Consider the following 18740-nt stretch of genomic DNA (forward strand, 5'->3'; position numbering starts at 1 on the left):
GTAGGACGAATGTTGATACAATTTTCACTTGGTAAATTTCACAAAATCATTACAGGTACAGCAAGTAACACTGAATCAAACATGAAATTTTGAATTCGAAAAGACTGAAATAGTTTTGGAAAACGATAATCTTTTTGTTTACAGCTTTGAGAAATCATTTTTTTATAGTACTTTTTCCTATACATTTTCCTGTCAAAAGGCAACAACTAAGACTCATAGTGATTTGTAGTGATAACCTAAATAAATAAAAAATAATTAATAATACTTTAATATTGTTTTTGCATTGTTGCTAGGCAGATTGCTTTTGTACATTGTAATGAACTGCAATGAGCTTAATAATAGGGATAATAAGGATAATAGCTTTAATGTAAAAAAATATATATATATAATAATAATTGTTCAAATCAATATATAATGTGAGCACATTTATTTATTTAATTTAATTTCTTTTTCTTTTTTTTGAGAAGTAAACCTGAAAGCTAGTCATTATACTTACCAAAAAAAAAAAAAAAAAAAAATCTGGTTGTTTTTACAGAATAAAAGGCAGCTATGGTTACCAAAATTTGGTTAGCACTTTATTTTACAGTCCTGTTACATTCAATTCTTAAATCTATGCTGTAGAAAACTTCTGTTGTGGAATAATTATGAAGTATTTCGTTTCTTCAATTTGTTGACCTTTGTGGCAATGAAATAAACAAAACACACAAAAATAAATGTCTAAAAATCCCCATAGCACACACACAACCAATCGTAACTGTAGAGCTCTGGCCTCTTGCTGAGGATGACGTGAGTCAGCTGTTCCCATGACAACTACATTTCACTGAGAGAATCCATTAGGACCTCTTGGATCATTTTTGCAGAGATATCAAAGGACTGAGACTCATTCTATCAAACATCTAATGTGTTCCATTAGACTTAAGCCATCAGGATTTTAGAAGGTGGATGATTGCTGTAAGTGGTCACTCATCTTTATAAAATATTAAAACCAGATTTTACGGAATCCTCCCTATGAAGATGGATCCCTAGATACATCTAAGATCGAAAATAAATACACTTGTTTGACTCAAAATCAGTCAAGAGGTTTAATTATTATAAATCATTAGTACAATCTGTCAGAATTTGAGTGTGAAGACATAAACTTTGACTAGACTCGAGTCTGGCAGGAAAGAAGCGACACTATCTCAAGTGAGAAGATGAAAGCCAATTAAATATCAACCAGATGTTCTGAATTTAGTACTATTTAAGGACTTAAATAATTAAATTGTCAGATACAGCATGATTTAGCCAACTACCCAAAGCTTGAACATGCTCATAGTCACTACAGTACATCTCTGATGAATGAGTTGACAGGCAGATGAGCATGGCATGAAAAGCAACATCAGTATAGTTTTATGAAGACACTTTAGTGACCTATAGAAGGACACCTGTGGCTGTATGACTATAAGAAGAATGTGGTACACTCTAAAAAAATTTTTAACAAGAGTTAAATAATAGAAATGTGCAGCTTCTCACTTAACAAAACATTAATTGATGGATTGGAGTCATGTGGATTACATTTGGATTATTTTCATGCCTTTATCATGTTTTTGAACTCTCATTCTGATGGCACCCATTCACTGCAGAGGATCCATTGGTGATGTAAAGCTAAATTTCTCCAGATTTGTTCAGAAAACAAACATTTACATCTTGAATGTGTAAAAAAAAAATTCATTTTTGAGTGGACTAAACATTTAAGTTCTCATGGCACAGTGTAGCTGCAAGACCCATAAGTACTGAATAGGCCTATATATTTTTGCTCTTTGAAACCCTTTGAAAAAGCAGTGCAAATGAGTGTATTTCTACAGCAGGAGCTCATCCCTGGTGTGAAAGACTGGATGGTCAGATCTAGATGTAAATGAGAGGTGATAGACTGATTTCTCAACGTGTTGATGGCTGCCAGAAGATCTGTTCCAATACGTGGGCAGAAGGCTAGTTAGTCCCTGCTGGCCAGTCTCATCAATCTAATGCACCAGACACCCGTGATCTAATCCACCAGACCTTCAAAAAAAGAAAAAAAAGAAAGAGAGAACCATCAAATTGTATATGATACATATTTTCTATGGAAATTTAATAAGGAACAAAGCCAAACAAAGAAACTTGTATAAAGGACAGAGTGGAGAGTCCATGATGCAAGTGAAAACTGAAAGAAAAAAAATGGTGATTACATATAACACACAATTTATTATTATTATTATTATGTTTTTTACATGCATTGCTGCCTTGTAAACTGTAATTTCAGCCATGGATAAAAAATAAATAAATTGCTCACTAAAGGGAACAAATAGGCAGGGGCTTGATACTTGTTGGTTATGGTACAAAAACTCCCACTAGCCTGAATTGATCAGTTCTGCTGATGACAAGAGGCAGAAACACTGATTAGATGTTAATGGCATTCATGGCTTGTTCTGTCCCTCACATTATAATGATAATTTAGTAAACCCATCGTCTTATCATGCACTGATCCTTGGGCAAAACTGGGCTTCATAACAATCCAATACATAATATTTGAGCATTACCCAATCTGTCTACACACTTAATGAAAATATAACAACATTTACTCGCACATACTACTACATGGATGAATGAAATCTATGGTGTTTACTCATTATTTAGTGTTTGAAGTTCTGTCTGCTCTATAGATTTATGATTTAATAAGGCCTTAAAAGAAAGAATGATCAATCAGATAATTCACATCACGTGCTAATCTAGATTACACCATTTAAATGTACCTGGCATTGTTAAATATAGCTGCATTTACAAATTTGTTCCCAGGTTGAGACCCTGCAGTAAGTGTTTCAATCAGAGTTGCATACATTTATTATAAAGCTGTCAATAGCTGATATATGATTGTTATGATGATCATTTGGTTTTGTTCTGTATGTATTATTTGACCTAGTGTTAAATCATAGAGTAAGAGACAGTGTTATATTGAAAATAAGACTTGGTGCCACATACTGGCAAGTTATGTGTGTTTTTTTTTTTTTCTTGTCAAGGCTTCGGTTATGGCTAGACATCAAAATCATATGAACACCCAGAAGATCAATAAATATTTCTTATTCTGCCATCAACAATTTTAAATATTAATAAAAAATTATTCTAAAAGGCTAAGAATTTTTTTTTTCCAATATGCCAGTCTGATTGGCATATGGTCAGTTCATTCACAACTAAGAAGACACTCTGGCTTATGATCAGATGGTTTAATGGGTGCATCTGGCTCTTGGACTTGTCAGACTAAAGCAGACTTCAGTCAGTTTGTGGCCAAGCTCAGCATCTGGTCTCTGACAAACCTGCTATAACCACACATAGCCTACAGGAATGACTAGTTAGTTACACTGAAAAAGTAAGCAAGCGTCTTTAAATTGTCTTAAAAAACGTATAATGAGAACGTCCAGGAACATTTTGTCTGAGAAGAAATGAAATGATCTATGTGAGTTAATGATCCAATCTCTCTCATCAAGGCATATTTATAGAGCCATCTGTAACAACAGATGCTCTCTCAGTTTAGATTTCTACTGGCCAGCTAAAATGGTGACCTATGGGGCATTGAGCAAAACAGCCTGAGTCCAGATCAAAGCTTGTGGTTGCTATGAAAATCACTGTCTAACAGCTATAATACAGTGTCATTCATTATACTAATGTCATGCAAGTCGAATATAATTTCAGTCTCATTGAAAGTTGCCAGGACATGCTTATATGGCACTCAGAAACAGGGTAATTCACTCCAAGTGAATCTTATAGCACTTTTATTGCACTTTCTGTTCTGTGTGAAATCACTGCGCAATATTTCATCATAAAAACAGCAATCTGTCTATTTGTTTATCTTTCATTTGTTTTGTTCTATTAACAGCTTTCATAATAAATAAATAAATCTTGTTTCCTAAATGACACAAAGCTTATACAAAATGTGATTTTAATATTTATCCTATCGTGAATTTTGGATAAAAAGTACAATGTTACAATAACAGAGAGCCATTAGAGCCATCAGAGAGGATATGAATTTGATTTTCCTCTGTTAAATAATTTCATTTTCGCACAACCCCTGCGATTAGAAGTCAATAGCGAAGATTCTTCCTGATTGAACTGATCATGTAGTCACAAGATTTCATTATCAAAATGTGTGGCAATTGCAAATTTTCTTAAGTGGGATCTCAGTGGGTAAATAACTTTCAGATATTATGCTTCCGAGCACGTGGTTATCATCAGTGTTCTACTAAGTCAGTTAAAGTTATGAGAAATTTCATTTGGTACAGTGATGTAGACAGAATAAATATAGACAGAGAGGAAAAATGCCACCCTTTTACAAGTTGAATGAACTCAATGTCTTAAGAGGCACCAAAACAACATGCAGTAACAGCTTGCTACTGTGAATTAAACACAAAGCCTCCAGATGGTGTCTTGTTTTTCACGAAATTAAGCCAAGAGCAATGCTTGACAAAATCACTATCATGACAAATCTGTCACCTTAAAGCAGCAAGGTCAACAACTTATAAACCCCTAAATGCAAAAACAGCAAAGGTTAAGCATATGTCATATCCATTTATAATTATAATTTTAGAAGTTTGCAACAACACTGATTTATGTTTTTTTTTTTTTTTTTTTTTTTTTCCTCTTTCAGGCTGGTGATGAGACCTACATCAGTGTCATTCTGGATTGAGTTGAATGAATTTAGGATAGATACAGGACTGTAATGATTAGTGATGGTATATTTAGTATGTCATCAGTAGTTATGAAGTATGACACGGTCACAAGGTTTTAAAACATTGAACATAGTAGTTATCATCTAAGACAAATTGCTTAAAATGTAAATAATAATAATTCAACATTTAATTATTCCTATAGGAAAATGCAAACAAGTTATTTAACTATATCTATAGAATCTATATTAGAAATGAATATATTTACCAAGTGATTAATTGATTAAGTATCAAGAGCAGTTCGATTAAATCATACACAAATGTTTTAAACTGAATGAGAAGAGATGCAAATGAAAAGTTTGAAAGAAAGAGCAGTTATACTGAAATGTTTATATGAAACAATTATTTTTTTTTTGTAGTGAAAAGGATGCTTTGTGATTCTGTGTATTGTAGAACATGCTGATTTTTTTAAGTGCACTTTTGATTATCAGTACTAACAGATATTAGTTCTAAGAGTTTTAAAAATATAACACTTAAGCCCTTGTGAAAACTGTGGCAAAATAATAATAATAATAATTTCAAACATTTTTCTATTAAATTATTAACATACTAGTTTGTGCCCTATTTTACAGACTTTTCTTAGAGTGTAGCACACAGGTGCATCTCAATAAATTAGAATGTCGTGGAAAAGTTCATTTATTTAATTTATAGATGCACCTGTACTACACTGCTTAAAGCATAAATGTTAAGAATGTCTAGTATTACTATTTAATTGCTATAATTTTTTTTTAAATTGGAATCATTAAAAAATGTGTAAGTGTTCAATAATTCAATTTATTTAAAAATACAGTCATTTATATTTAATTATATTATGCAGATTTTACAAACAAATCTAAATTGTCTTTTTGTTTGCTGATATTTGATGTGGTCACACAATTTTGCATTGTGATTACGCAATTACGTCATCGTGCAATGACATCACAAAGTCATTTAGCAACGTTTAGCAACACTGCAAATTTTTCAACTTTCTCTGAAAATTAGTTGACAACAGAAAGTTTTGATGCTCTCCAGAGCACAAACAAAAGCGATGGATATACAGTAATATGCGATGGAGAGGTTGCTAAATCTGTTTCGCCTACAGATTTGGCAAATCTTGCTTAATTACGTTTGAGGGCGCTTTTCATTGAGTGAGAAAATGGACCTGTGATAAGAGCTTGAGAACAGTGTCAATTTCGAGTCTCACACTGAATGTTTGAGAGTTGGCAGCCCTAAGGGGACATTAACACAAAAACGTTTTCAGCCAAAAAAGGGAACATTTTTATGTGTCTTGAATGTTCGTTTACCTGACATTGGTGTTTTGTGGACTGAAAAGGCATATTTTTGTACGGTTGTTGCTGCTCAAGAATTTTACAAACGTTTTTTCATTTACTTCACCAATATAAGCTGCAATACATCATATAGCCTAATCGTCATTTTGCTACAGGTACTGTTTACTAACAAGGTGACAGTGCCAACTATTGGCCTGGCATACCGTTTTTGACTACACCATTGTCCTGTTAATGTAGCCTAATATAGATAGATAGTTTCACAGATTTCCACAGAACCGAACTGAACTATATTTGCTTGAACTATGTAGACATGAAAATGGAAAATAAACGCACTTATAATAGTAAAATAGCATGGCTAGTAGGCTACACGTTTGACACATTTGAGAGCGGGCAGTTGCCTTATGTTCCACTAGTCTTTCCTCGTGAGAAAGTACGAGCGCATGCACAGCAACACACTCAGTTGGAAGTCTAGTGCGCTTCTGAGAAGAGCAGAAGAGAGGAGAAAAGGAGGGCTGCGTAAACTGACCAGTGGAGTTGATATCCTTACAGCTGCTGTTCTGTCTTTCTCTGTCTTTTAGATTAAAGATACGGTCTACGTTTATAATTTTAAAATTAAAAGGCGTTTAGCGTTATACAGGGAAAGCGCATAATGGAGCCTCTAACAGTGACTGTTAGTGATTTTTCCGAGCAGTATCCTTTAATTCTGCCAAACTCGAGTTTTATGGAGGAACCAGCGGGACTTCTGTCAAACTGGAGCGGAGGCAGCGAGCCGAAGGCGGTGAAAGACACCACTGCGGTCACTATCGCTGTGTGCATCACCGCGCTGTACTCTGTCATCTGCGTTGTGGGACTGTTTGGAAATATTCTGGTTATGTACGGTGTGGTCAGGTAAGAGAAATAGTTTACTTAAGTGAATATGTACTTCAGAAGTCGCAGGAAGTGGGATGATCATTATTTAATTGATCCCATTTTGACATTTAATAAATACAAATATGACCACTTTGCCCTGACATTTTTGGTTTAAGTGCACAAAGTCTAAAGAGAAAGACGCACGCATGCACATATTTATCTTATATATATTTGAATATTTAATTTTGTTTGGAATATATATATATATATATATATATATATATATATATATATATATATATATATATATTACCCATACTCGGATTTCGTGCTCTGCATTTAACCCATCCAAAGTGCACACACCATAAACACACACCAGGAGCAGTGGGCAGCCATTTATGCTGCAGCTCAAGGGCACATCATGGTATTGAGGATGGAGAGAACACTGTAGATTCACTTTCCCACCTACAATTTCTGCTGGCCTGAGACTCAAACTCACAACCTTTGAATTGCAAGTCTGAATCTCAAACCATTAGGCCACAATTCTCTAGAGAAAGGTAAGAGACAGGGCAGAGGAGTAAGATTTTGTGATGTGCTCATTCTAAGGGTCAAGTCAAGGCAACTTTATATATAACATTAAGCAATACAGATTCTGTCAAAACAGCTTTACAGTATCAAAATAGGAAAATAGAAGTAAACACTCAATGTTCAGTTAAATGCAGTTTATCATTGAATTCAGTTATGTCATCGTCCAGCTCAGTTCAGTTTAAATATATGTGCAATCAAGTCGACAATATTGCTGGAAATGTACCCGACTCCCCAAATAAGCATGCCAGGGGCGACAGAGTGTGTCTGGCTCCTGAACAGTGTTAGGTAGATTATTGCCGATTTTGGGGGCTAAATAGGAAAAGGATCTGCCACCCGCAGTAGATTTTGATATTCTAGGTATTATCAAATTGCCAGAGTTTTAAGAGTGAGATGACTTGGTTGACTGTAATAAAATAAGAGCTTGCTCAAGTACTGAGGTCCTAATCCGTTCAGGGTTTTATAAGTAATTAGCAGGATTTTAAAATCTACACTGTTTGATAGCAGGTGCAGTGTTGACAGAACCGGACTAATGTGTTCCAGCTTCCTGGTTCTAGCTGCATTTTGGACCAGCTGGAGTTTGTTTATTAAGCGTGCAGAACAACCACCCAATAAAGCATTACAATTATCTAATCTTGAGGTCATGAACGCATGAATAAGAATTTACGCATTGGACATTGAGGGCATAGTTCACAATTTAGATATATTTTTTTGAGATGAAAAAATGCAGTTTTACAAATGCTAGAAACATGGGTTTCGAAGGAAAGATTGTTATCAAATAACACACCTAGGTTCCTAACTGATGACGAAGAATTGACAGAGCAGCCATCAAGTGTTAGACAGTGTTGTAGGTCTGATAATTAACACCTCTGTTTTTTTTCCAGAATTTAGCAGTAAGCAATAATTTGTAACCAAAGGTAAAATATAAAGCATGAAAAGTAGTGCTGAGACTTCAGGTACTTCATACTGTACTTGTGATCGATATCATAACTTTTCATTCAGTGTTATGAATTGATGGTGGTCAGATAAGTACTATTTGAAGCATGCTAATGTACTTTCACTAATGCCAAAAAAGTTTTCTTTCTCTTTGCAATTCATATTAGTATGGAAGATTATACAAATTAATGTGATACAAAATAGGTCAAAAGTAATCAGATTATTAACTAAAATGTGTAATGAAATTGATTACATTACTAATTGTAATTTATATATTTACTAATGCAAATTTTCCTCATGTAACTTGCTTTAGAAAACCTGTTTATTTTGCCTATTTAGGCAAAAGAAAATCGCACGGAGCAAAAATCCAAAAACAAAAAGACCTTCCTTGAAATATATGGAGTCTTTGGTATGTTCCCTCTGAGGGGTTCAGATCACAGAACTATTACAGTTCAGCTAGATCACATCTTTCTAATCCATTCACAGCACACATCTTCAGGAGTGCAAAGCCACTGCCTGATCATGGATTGCCTGTCTTTCACGGAAGCCTTTTCCCATTTGGAGACGTAAAACAATGTAGCAGAAGTGAGTATTAAAGCATATCAGCCTGGAAGGAAGAAACTGTACAATAGGAAGTCTGATGTGAAAAGAACTCATTAATAATTCCCCCTAAAGTTTCAACTGCAGACAGGAAGTGTGATATAAATACATTTTAGATTGCAACCATATCAAAGTTTACCCCTCATTTTATTCCATTAGTTCTCATGCTGCACAAAAAAAAAAAAAATTCTTATTTGTTTTTTCTTGTAAAAATATCTGAACGTCCCAAAAAATTAAACAGAAACACAATTACATTGACATTCTAACACTCATTTTTAGATTTTTTTTCTGCTTAAAATTACAAAAAACTATTTGCAATATATTCATTGGTCAACAATACGAAAATTTATAGAAAACAAAAAATCATTCGAAAATTGTGCCCACACTATTTCAATGTCAATAACATGGCACTACTTCTAAACATAATTTTCCATAACAGGTTTGTGACATACATTTTTTCTCTGATGCAATGAATTAGTGTGAAACATGATTCATGGCAGTGCTAAATAAGAGCACAACTGGATAAAACATAGCAAACCAGAATGAGGGACTGGTGTAAAATTAGAGACGCAAACATGGGTCATCGATATACAACAAAACATCTTATGCACTCGGTACAAAAGACTTAATGGAACTTATAATAATGAATTTATTCATCTCACCACATGTATAGCCATGTACAAAGAGAAGAATAAACTGTAGTGTCACTAATGGATGTGCTGTCTTCTCTCTTCTTCTTTGTGAGACTTCAAATGTCAAGTCCTCAAAAGATATCACAGTGTGTGGGCTCCAGACAAATCTTAAAGAGAGGATAATCAATGGATACCAATTTATGCCTTTGGGCTTTTGTTTAGGAACTATGGTCACATGCTTTCAAAGGATACCCCACCATTCATCAGCTTACTACTAATTTGGATAAAAAAAGAGGGAGACAGTTGAGATGATTATTGTATGATTATTGTCATAAAGAGACACCTTAATGTTGGAACTACACTTTATCACAATCTTCACTGACAGCCATTACAATTTTAGTTTTTAGCCATTACAGCCGAATCATCCATTATATATCTAATAATAATAATAATAATAATGAGTAAAAAATAAAAATAAAAAGTTGCACTAATGTTTTTAGTAGCTTAAAAATAAACACAATGATATCCCAAAAAGTTTGAAGTTGTGTTTTAATGGAAAACAAGCATAACAAAGGCAAGTTTGGAAAAAAATATGTTTTTATCAAATCGCCAGAATATAAAGAATAATGAATGTGCCAATGCATGGCATCATTTTCATAGGTTAACATTTTAATTCTTGACATAAAGGTTGATTACAGTGTGCAAGGGTATTAAAAGAGCACATATGGTTCTCTTTTCTTCTCTCTTTTTTTTTAAATTGATCATCATGTTAATCATGTGATATTTATAATGAAAAAAGCAAAGCAGAGAAGAATCTCAAATCATGCACAATCAGTGCATCCCATTCATCTGCATCTGTATTCATCAATGTTCACATCGTCATTGCAAACCCAGGTGCAGCAGATCGACATCTGAAAATTATGAAGTGTTCATCTTGCTGAAAATCTCAGACTGACTTTTTCTCTTTTCTTCTTCAGGTACACAAAAATGAAGACAGCTACCAACATTTACATCTTTAACCTGGCTTTGGCTGATGCATTAGCCACCAGTACTTTACCCTTCCAGAGTGCCAAATACCTCATGAGCACCTGGCCATTTGGGGAGCTCTTGTGTAAATTGGTCATTGCTATTGACTACTACAACATGTTTACCAGTATTTTCACTCTGACGATGATGAGCGTAGACCGTTACATTGCTGTGTGCCATCCAGTGAGAGCCCTGGACTTCCGCACACCAGTCAAAGCAAAGATCATCAACATCTGCATATGGATTCTCTCCTCTGCTGTTGGCTTCCCAGTCATGGTTATGGCCATTACTACAGTGACACCCACAGGTGAGGGCAAAATGAGTGAGTAAAAGTATGTTATTAGGCTTATTGGTTGTTTAAAAAGTATATGACTCAATTTGTCAGTGAATTTATGGCTTCCACTCAGTTCAACAGCACATAATCATAGCCAAGTATTAGTATAACATGACATTTTATTTAGCTCAGTGAACTAGATGTTAATACCGAGTAATATTTTTTATATTTAAAAACAAAACCACACTTAATTGTTTAACTCTCTCAGAGCAGCACATCATAGTGTTCATATCCTGAATGAATTATAAACAAATTGGTTAAATTATTAATTAAATGACTGGCTCATTAGGACAGTCACTTGTCATGGGTCCTGAATGATTTTTTTTTAATGAATGCATTAAATGGCTCACTCTTAAAGTCAATATCTCTGTATGAAATAGCATATTGTCTGGTAGGGTCTACATTTGGTTCAAAGATTTGTTTGCAACATTAATTCTCTGTCCGTCAACAGTTTGTAAACAGTCTGTTCCCTGTTTAATACTGTAAAGTTGCTTTGACACAATCTGCATCGAAAAAGAACTATATAAATAATGGTGTCTTGACTTGACATCACTGGTCTATGAATTAGCAAATACTACTTCTCACATATTATTAGTAGGAATGCAGGAAGTCACTTCTTGTCACCTTGTACAGTGATATAACGTGCACATAATAATATATTTCAGTGCTCTTGGAATGCTGCATGGCCAACCAAATTTGAAGTCAATAATGGATAATAATTTAAATAAGTCATTAAATTATAACTGATCAGTAAATGGTAAAAAGAAATGACTCTAGACTCACCTTCTTATCTTCTTTTTACATACATTCTTCACAGGCAAAACAGTCTGCACGTTGAAATTCCCAGACCCAGATTGGTACTGGGATACTGTGACCAAGATCTGTGTTTTCATTTTCGCCTTTGTGGTTCCCGTCTTGGTCATCACCATCTGTTACGGCCTGATGATCCTTCGTCTCAAGAGTGTACGCTTGCTGTCTGGCACTAAAGAGAAGGACAGGAACCTCCGGCGCATAACTCGTATGGTATTGGTGGTGGTGTCAGCCTTCATCATCTGCTGGACCCCCATCCATATCTTCATCATCATCAGAACTGTGGTGGAGATTGACCAGAAGAATCTGCTCGTGGTTGCCTTATGGCATCTGTGTATTGCTCTGGGCTACATGAACAGCAGCCTCAACCCAGTCCTGTATGCGTTTCTGGATGAAAACTTCAAAAGGTGCTTCAGAGAATTCTGCTTGCCCTTTCGTTCCTGCATGGAGCAGAACAGCTTTTCCAAAGCCCGAAGTGTTATGAGAGAGCCCATGTCAGTGTGCGCCAAGTCTGAATCAATGAAACAGCCCACATGACTAGACCTGGAACAGCTGCCTTCTGATACACAACCAAGGGCACTGAAAGATCCACAGTCTGAGGACACCCAGATCTCCACCACTGAGTTTTAAGCTCCTTTGGGGTAAATACAACATGAGAACAAGCTCATATACTGAAGGCAAAATGCCATGTTGGTTTGTTAGTCATTTTTTTCTACCTTTCTTAATTTCACTTTGTGGAAAAGCAATGGAGGGCTCCCTGCGCATTTTTTCCTAAGTGAGGAATTGAGATCATTTGGACCATTGTACAGTACAATCAATAGGAAATCTACATTCATTAGTGGTATAAGATCCATCAAAATGGATTCCCATAATCAGATTTTTAAATGAAAGTCAATGCATTTCCTTGGAAATTGTGGGAACATGTAACATGAATACAAGTGTCCAAACAATGAAGTAAATACACAAATTAAATTTCTCAAACAACAACATAAGCTGTAAGATTTCCATTTAAAGACAGAAGCAATCTTGTTTCACCGAACAATGAAAATGTACAGAGGTTTTTTTTCCACTCCACAATAAAAGGATTTCATTAATCCTGAGGATAAAGATATTTGGAGAAAGAGAAAGGCCTTGGATACAGAGAATGGAGCAAATTTCATCTCAAGGTTTGCAGGATAGATTTGCATGGATGACGGGGCTCCTTCCCTCAGAATGACTGTTAAAACACACTGTTATATGAACTCTATGACACATTATTCATTTCATGGTGCTTGATAATGTATCATTTTGTAAATTTGTGCTACTAGTGAGGGTGTTTGATGACCTTGGACTATGAAGTATACAGTGTTGATACTAGGACCATACAGTATGTGTAGATGTGCTCTGAGACTATTACAGAGGGGCTTTTAGATATTTTCATCTTAGTTCTTTGTAATGAAGTATTTGGTGCAACCATTCTAGCATTTCATTGCCATTAGCACAGGACAGCTGTTTTCTGACCACCTTAAAATTCCAAAGTTGAAATGACATTTAATGAGTCATTTAGTGATATTAGCGTTTGATTCTAAATGTCAGTTTTGTTGTAAAAGGGGAGTGAGTTTAGTTTCTTGAGCTGTTCACGGATGTTTATGCATTAGCATTGAGTATTGCTTTGCTGTAGAACCTGTATCTACTTTTGTGCAACCGTTGGATATTTATTAATTTTTTTATGGATGCACTAGAATTAGACATCACAAATGTGATTATGTTGTGAAAGCTTAAAAAAAAAATTGTAGGTTGCATGGATGTTGGGAAAACATAACCATAATCTAAAAAAAAAAGTTCACTACTCACATGACTAGCAAAGCTTCTAAGATACATATTCATCATCTCATGAAAAAAAAATAATTTATCATCTCATTATTTATTGAATGATAAATATGCCTGTCAATCTTTAAAAGTGTATTGAAGATTTAAATTGTTTTTGGTAAAATATAACAAAAGCCTTAAAAAGCTAAATGAAAAACTACTATGCTAATTTTCTACAGGTAGAGGTTGGAGACTCGAGCACTGTTACATAATCTCTTTAGCAGACCCCCTGTTATGAAATATACCGGATAAGTGCTTTTGAAACAAGATAAAAGTAAAAGGAGGTTGTTGTATAATGACATATTGTATAATTGTATAATGTTTTATAAAGACAATTCGTTTGTATTTTTGCTGACTTTTGTCGTCTGTCTACTCATAAGAAACAAAATGTAATTTTATCCAGGCTAGTTAAAAAATGAAAATTAAGCCTTAAATCACTCAACCTGAAGTCAGACGAATTCAGTTGGAGTTATTTTAAAAAATTTCTTCGATCTTTCAAGCCATTTGATGCTATACAGCGGGAGTTGCAGTCCTTCGGTCCATGAGAAGTTTAATAAAAAGCTCATCCATTAAAAAAAAAGTGTCTTGACACGAGTCTGAGTCAAGTCTCAAGTCATTTAATGGCTCACTACAAAAATCCCATTCAGAATCCTTGTGTATTGAAATCTTCCTACAAAGCTGTTTTTTTATAGGCTATAGACAAAATATATGGTCTATGATAATTTTTTTAATAAGGCGTGTAGATGACGTAAGGTTAATGTTAATACAGACCGTTATATTTTTTAATACATTACCATGTTAAAAACAACTTTTCTGTAATCAGATTCTTTAAGAGTCCTATCTACTATAACACATACGACTTTTACATTTATATACATATACATTTATATACTGTTTCTGTTCAGGCTTTTCATGCTGAAATGTATACTATTTTAATATTTTGCTTAAAAGCATTATCTACTAAAAATGTCTAGAATAATCAAAACATTCTCATCTTGAGCAGAAAATAAAGATAACCAGCAGTTTCAAAGTATAAGTTCTGTCCTTACCATCTAACAACGATTACCCAATTATAATTACAAGATTATTTTGAAATGTTCTTAGCTATGGTGCCCGTGAGAGAACATGGTCTGTTCACTTAGTTTTGTTGTGGCCACGACATAATAACTTGTGGGAACGTGATATGTAGTGGCCACGAAATAAACATCCTTATGTCATGGCCTTAATGCATAAACAAACCTGCGTGACCATAGCAACCCGGGATTATCAGAGATGTATTCATTATACGGTTGTTAAGTGATGAAGTAAGAAGTGCTGTTTCAGGTTCCAAGCCTCAACTCGTTTCACTGGAGAATGGGCTAGTTGCATATCTCCGCCATCTTGGATTTCCGGTCTTGCGAGTGTTTGCAAAGATACTTCCGGTTGTGCTAAAAGTCATTGCAGAGAACTGGAGAAATCAAAATATTACCTTCTATATGTTTACATGATTTAGAATATCACTTCAAATGCAAATAAGATATACATTGCTATTATTACTATCTAACTGAGCCAGTGTATTTAAAACTTGTGAATGTTTGGGTCTGATGAATGAGTTAAATACACTAATGTTCCCTTCAGGTAAAGAAATGATTTGTAAACTCCAAAGTCTCAAAATTCTACAACATTCTGTTGATTTAACAGTGAGTCTGTTTTGTTTATTGTATATTTATTGTTAATTTGGTCAAATTAAATAATTAGTCGAGACATACTATTGTGTATAAAATAGGTCCTGAAGCCTTTAAATGTTCATTGGCATCAAGTCAAGAATGCTGTTCATATGTCCAAGCTGGTGTGTTTTTGCAGCGTAACTGAAAAGATGGATCCTGTTTACTGTGGCTTTCTGGATGCGAGAGGAGTGGAAGCAGTCCACCTGTTATATTTGAAAGCAGCACCCTGACGTTTAAAGCACTAGCATATTCCTTGTGCCATAGTAGGGATAATGGACTCTGGAAATGGCTATGGGAGGATACAGAGTCTCAACCGGCAAACAGACACAAACCTTAGATGAGCAAATGGCCTGAATAACGAACAACATCATTATGATATGTGCTTCTCCGGTTCCTCGTGATCGAGGTCTGGAGTGTCTGTTACATAATGGCATAAACAGCAGATCAGAGAGCAACTCTGGTGGAGGGAAGCATCACGAGGCTCAGTAATGACAAGAGACCCAGCAAGTCATCTAGATTGATCGATGATACTCTATACTAAATCGCGCCCAACCCCATTCAATGTTCTTAAGATATGTGTTATTAACAAGCAGGCTAAATCATAGAGTCAGTGTAGATTTTACACCGATCTCACATTTTTATACATTTGGCAAGTGAGGTTTAACATGTGATGGGTATTGAAGGGAGAGGACTCAAATGCGAGGGCAAAATGACAGTCTTTAATCAAACAAAGGAAAGCCACAGGAAAATCCAAACAAGGAGTACAAAAGGTGAGAACCAAGGCAGTCCCGCAGGCTGGGTATAAGTAACACAGGTAACCTCTGTGGCTGGAACAACCAGCAGGCTGGCGAGGCGGAGGCTTGACCGGGCTCAGGGGAGATCCGGGGATCGGAGCTCGCAGAGCGGGGAGGCCGCGGCGTTGGACAGCAGGTAAGGTTCTGTGGGGTGCAAAGGGGTGAGCACAGAGACGTACGGGCAGTGATAGTAGAAGACTAACCTAACCCCGACTAGACAGGACAGGACAGGACAAGACCAATTTCTTGTGCAGACGGCAACAGCTTCATTAGGAGGTAACAATCTGACAAAGAGACACGAGAACGAGAGGGTAGAAGTAGCCCAGATAACAAGGCAATATGAGAAGCAGGTGGAGGGGAAATTATCTTAATGAGAAGTGAAGTCAGCTGTGACACAGAAGCGAAGAGCGGGGGAGACAGGAGGGGAGAACCAGCAGGGGGAGACAAAGAGAGAAAAAGAGAGAGATAGAGACAGGATCATGACCAGACCATGACAGTACCCTCTCCTCAAAGAGCGCCTCTCGGCGCTCCAGCGGGGAAATGCTGGCGAGACCGGAGGAAATCATCAATGAGCGAGGGGTCCAGGATATCCTTTCGGGGAGACCCAACTCCTCTCCTCAGGACCATACCCCTCCCAATCGACTAAATATTGGTGACCACGACCCCGACGCCGCCTATCTATGATCCTGCGGACGGTGTAGACCGGGGAGTCTTCGATGCGAACGGCAGAGAAAGATGTGGGGGGGGGGGGAGCGGGAGACCGGTTTAATGCAGGAGACGCGAAACACCGGGTGAACACGAAGAAGATTCTGCGGCAACCGGAGTTTGACAGCGACAGGGTTAACGATCTTGATAATGCGGAACGGTCCGATGAAGCGGGGGGCCAGTTTACGGGAGTCAGACTGGAGGGGTAAATTAGATGTAGATAGCCAAACCTTCTGACCCGCGACATAGCGAGGACTTTTGACACGCGATCTATTAGCGGCCACGCACATGCGTCTCTTAGAACGACATAGTGCAGATCTCACCCTCTTCCAGGTTCGCTTACAGCGACTGATAAAGGTCTGAACGGACGGGCAGTAAGAATCGGTCTCTTGGGATGAAAATAAGGGTGGTTGATAGCCGAGGCAACATTGAAAGGGAGAGATACCAGAGGCCGAGGAAGGGAGGGAATTATGAGCATACTCAGCCCAGGAAAGCTGTTCGGCCCAAGACGAGGGATTGCGAAAGGCTAGACTGCGGAGCATGCGGGCAACAATCTGATTGGCTCGCTCGGCCTGGCCATTAGTCTGTGGGTGAAAACCCGAGGAAAGGCTAGCAGTGGCACCTATGAGACGGCAAAATTCTCTCCAGAACTGCGAGGCGAATTGCGGACCCCTATCGGACACGACGTCGTTGGGCAGGCCATGAAACTTAAACACATTATCAATCATAATCTGGGCCGTTTCCTTAGCAGAGGGCAGTTTGGTAAGGGGAATGAAGTGCGCCGATTTAGAAAAGCGGTCGACTACCGTCAGGATGACCGTCTTACCGGCCGAGGGCGGAAGACCGGTGATAAAGTCGAGAGCGATATGGGACCACGGGCGAGAGGGAACAGGTAGCGGCCGTAGGAGACCAGCAGGTGGGGAATTGCCCGCCTTGGTCTGGGCACAAACAGAGCAGGCGGCGATAAAACGGCGCGCATCACGTTCTAAAGAGGGCCACCAGAAACGCTGGCGGATAAATGCGATAGTACCTCGAACACCGGGATGAACCGCTAGTCTAGAGGAATGGGCCCATTGTAGAACTGCTAATCGTGTGGGAACCGGGACAAAGAGGCTGCCCCTAGGGCAGTTACGGGGAGTAGCGACGTGAGAGAGTGCGCACTTAACCTGTTTCTCGATTCCCCAGACCGTAGCCCCCACCACCCGACCGGGAGGAATAATCACCTCTTGGGGGGTGCGGCCGATCGAGGGGTCGAAAAGTCGAGACAACGCGTCCGGCTTACCGTTCTTAGAGCCCGGACGGTATGAAATGACAAAATCAAAACACGTAAAGAAAAGGGCCCAACGAGCCTGACGCGAGTTCAATCTCTTGGCGGAGCGAATGTATTCTAAATTGCGATGATCAGTCAAAACAATGAAAGGGACAGAGGAACCCTCTAACCACTGCCGCCACTCACCCAATGCCAAGCGGATGGCGAGGAGCTCACGATTCCCGACATCGTAATTACGTTCCGCGGGGGAAAGGCGGTGTGAGAAGTACGCGCAAGGGTGTATCTTATTATCCGACACTGACCGCTGGGAAAGAACGGCTCCCACCCCTACCTCGGAGGCGTCGACCTCAACGATAAACTGTCTTGAGCTATCTGGAGTGAGGAGGATGGGCGCGGACGTAAAAAGGGTCTTTAGCCGGTCAAACGCCTCCTGCGCAGAACCGGACCAACCGAAACGAGACTTAACCGAAGTGAGGGCGGTGAGTGGCGCGGCCACCTGGCTGAAGTTGCGTATAAAGCGACGATAGAAATTAGCAAAACCGAGAAAGCGCTGTAGCGAATCGAGCACGGCCTGGACCTTGGCAGGGTCCATACTGATCCCCTCTGCTGAGATAACGGAGCCTAGAAACGTTATAGACGAAGCA

The 18740-nt window shown here is 37.7% G+C and overlaps 1 protein-coding gene across 1 annotated transcript; it reads left to right on the plus strand.

Annotated features, from left to right (window-relative positions):
- The first annotated feature begins 6239 nt into the window (after positions 1–6239).
- On the plus strand, positions 6240–13966 carry oprd1b (opioid receptor, delta 1b). Its single transcript, XM_052577686.1, has 3 exons — positions 6240–6889; positions 10581–10936; positions 11781–13966. Exons 1-3 carry the CDS (start codon positions 6651–6653, stop codon positions 12308–12310), a joined length of 1125 nt encoding a protein of 374 aa, XP_052433646.1. The 5' UTR covers positions 6240–6650; the 3' UTR covers positions 12311–13966.
- Positions 13967–18740: the final 4774 nt, after the last annotated feature.

This window comes from Carassius gibelio, chromosome B16 (genome assembly GCF_023724105.1).
Source record: "Carassius gibelio isolate Cgi1373 ecotype wild population from Czech Republic chromosome B16, carGib1.2-hapl.c, whole genome shotgun sequence".
NCBI classification, from domain to species: Eukaryota; Metazoa; Chordata; class Actinopteri; order Cypriniformes; family Cyprinidae; genus Carassius; species Carassius gibelio.

Bases quoted from the DNA above. Each gene is read 5' to 3' on its own strand.
- oprd1b (XM_052577686.1), top strand. From the start codon at position 6,651: ATGGAGCCTCTAACAGTGACTGTTAGTGATTTTTCCGAGCAGTATCCT. The intron at 6,890-10,580 runs GTAAGAGAAATA...TTTCTTCTTCAG, and splicing joins GTTATGTACGGTGTGGTCAG to GTACACAAAAATGAAGACAG. The intron at 10,937-11,780 runs GTGAGGGCAAAA...CATTCTTCACAG, and splicing joins TACTACAGTGACACCCACAG to GCAAAACAGTCTGCACGTTG.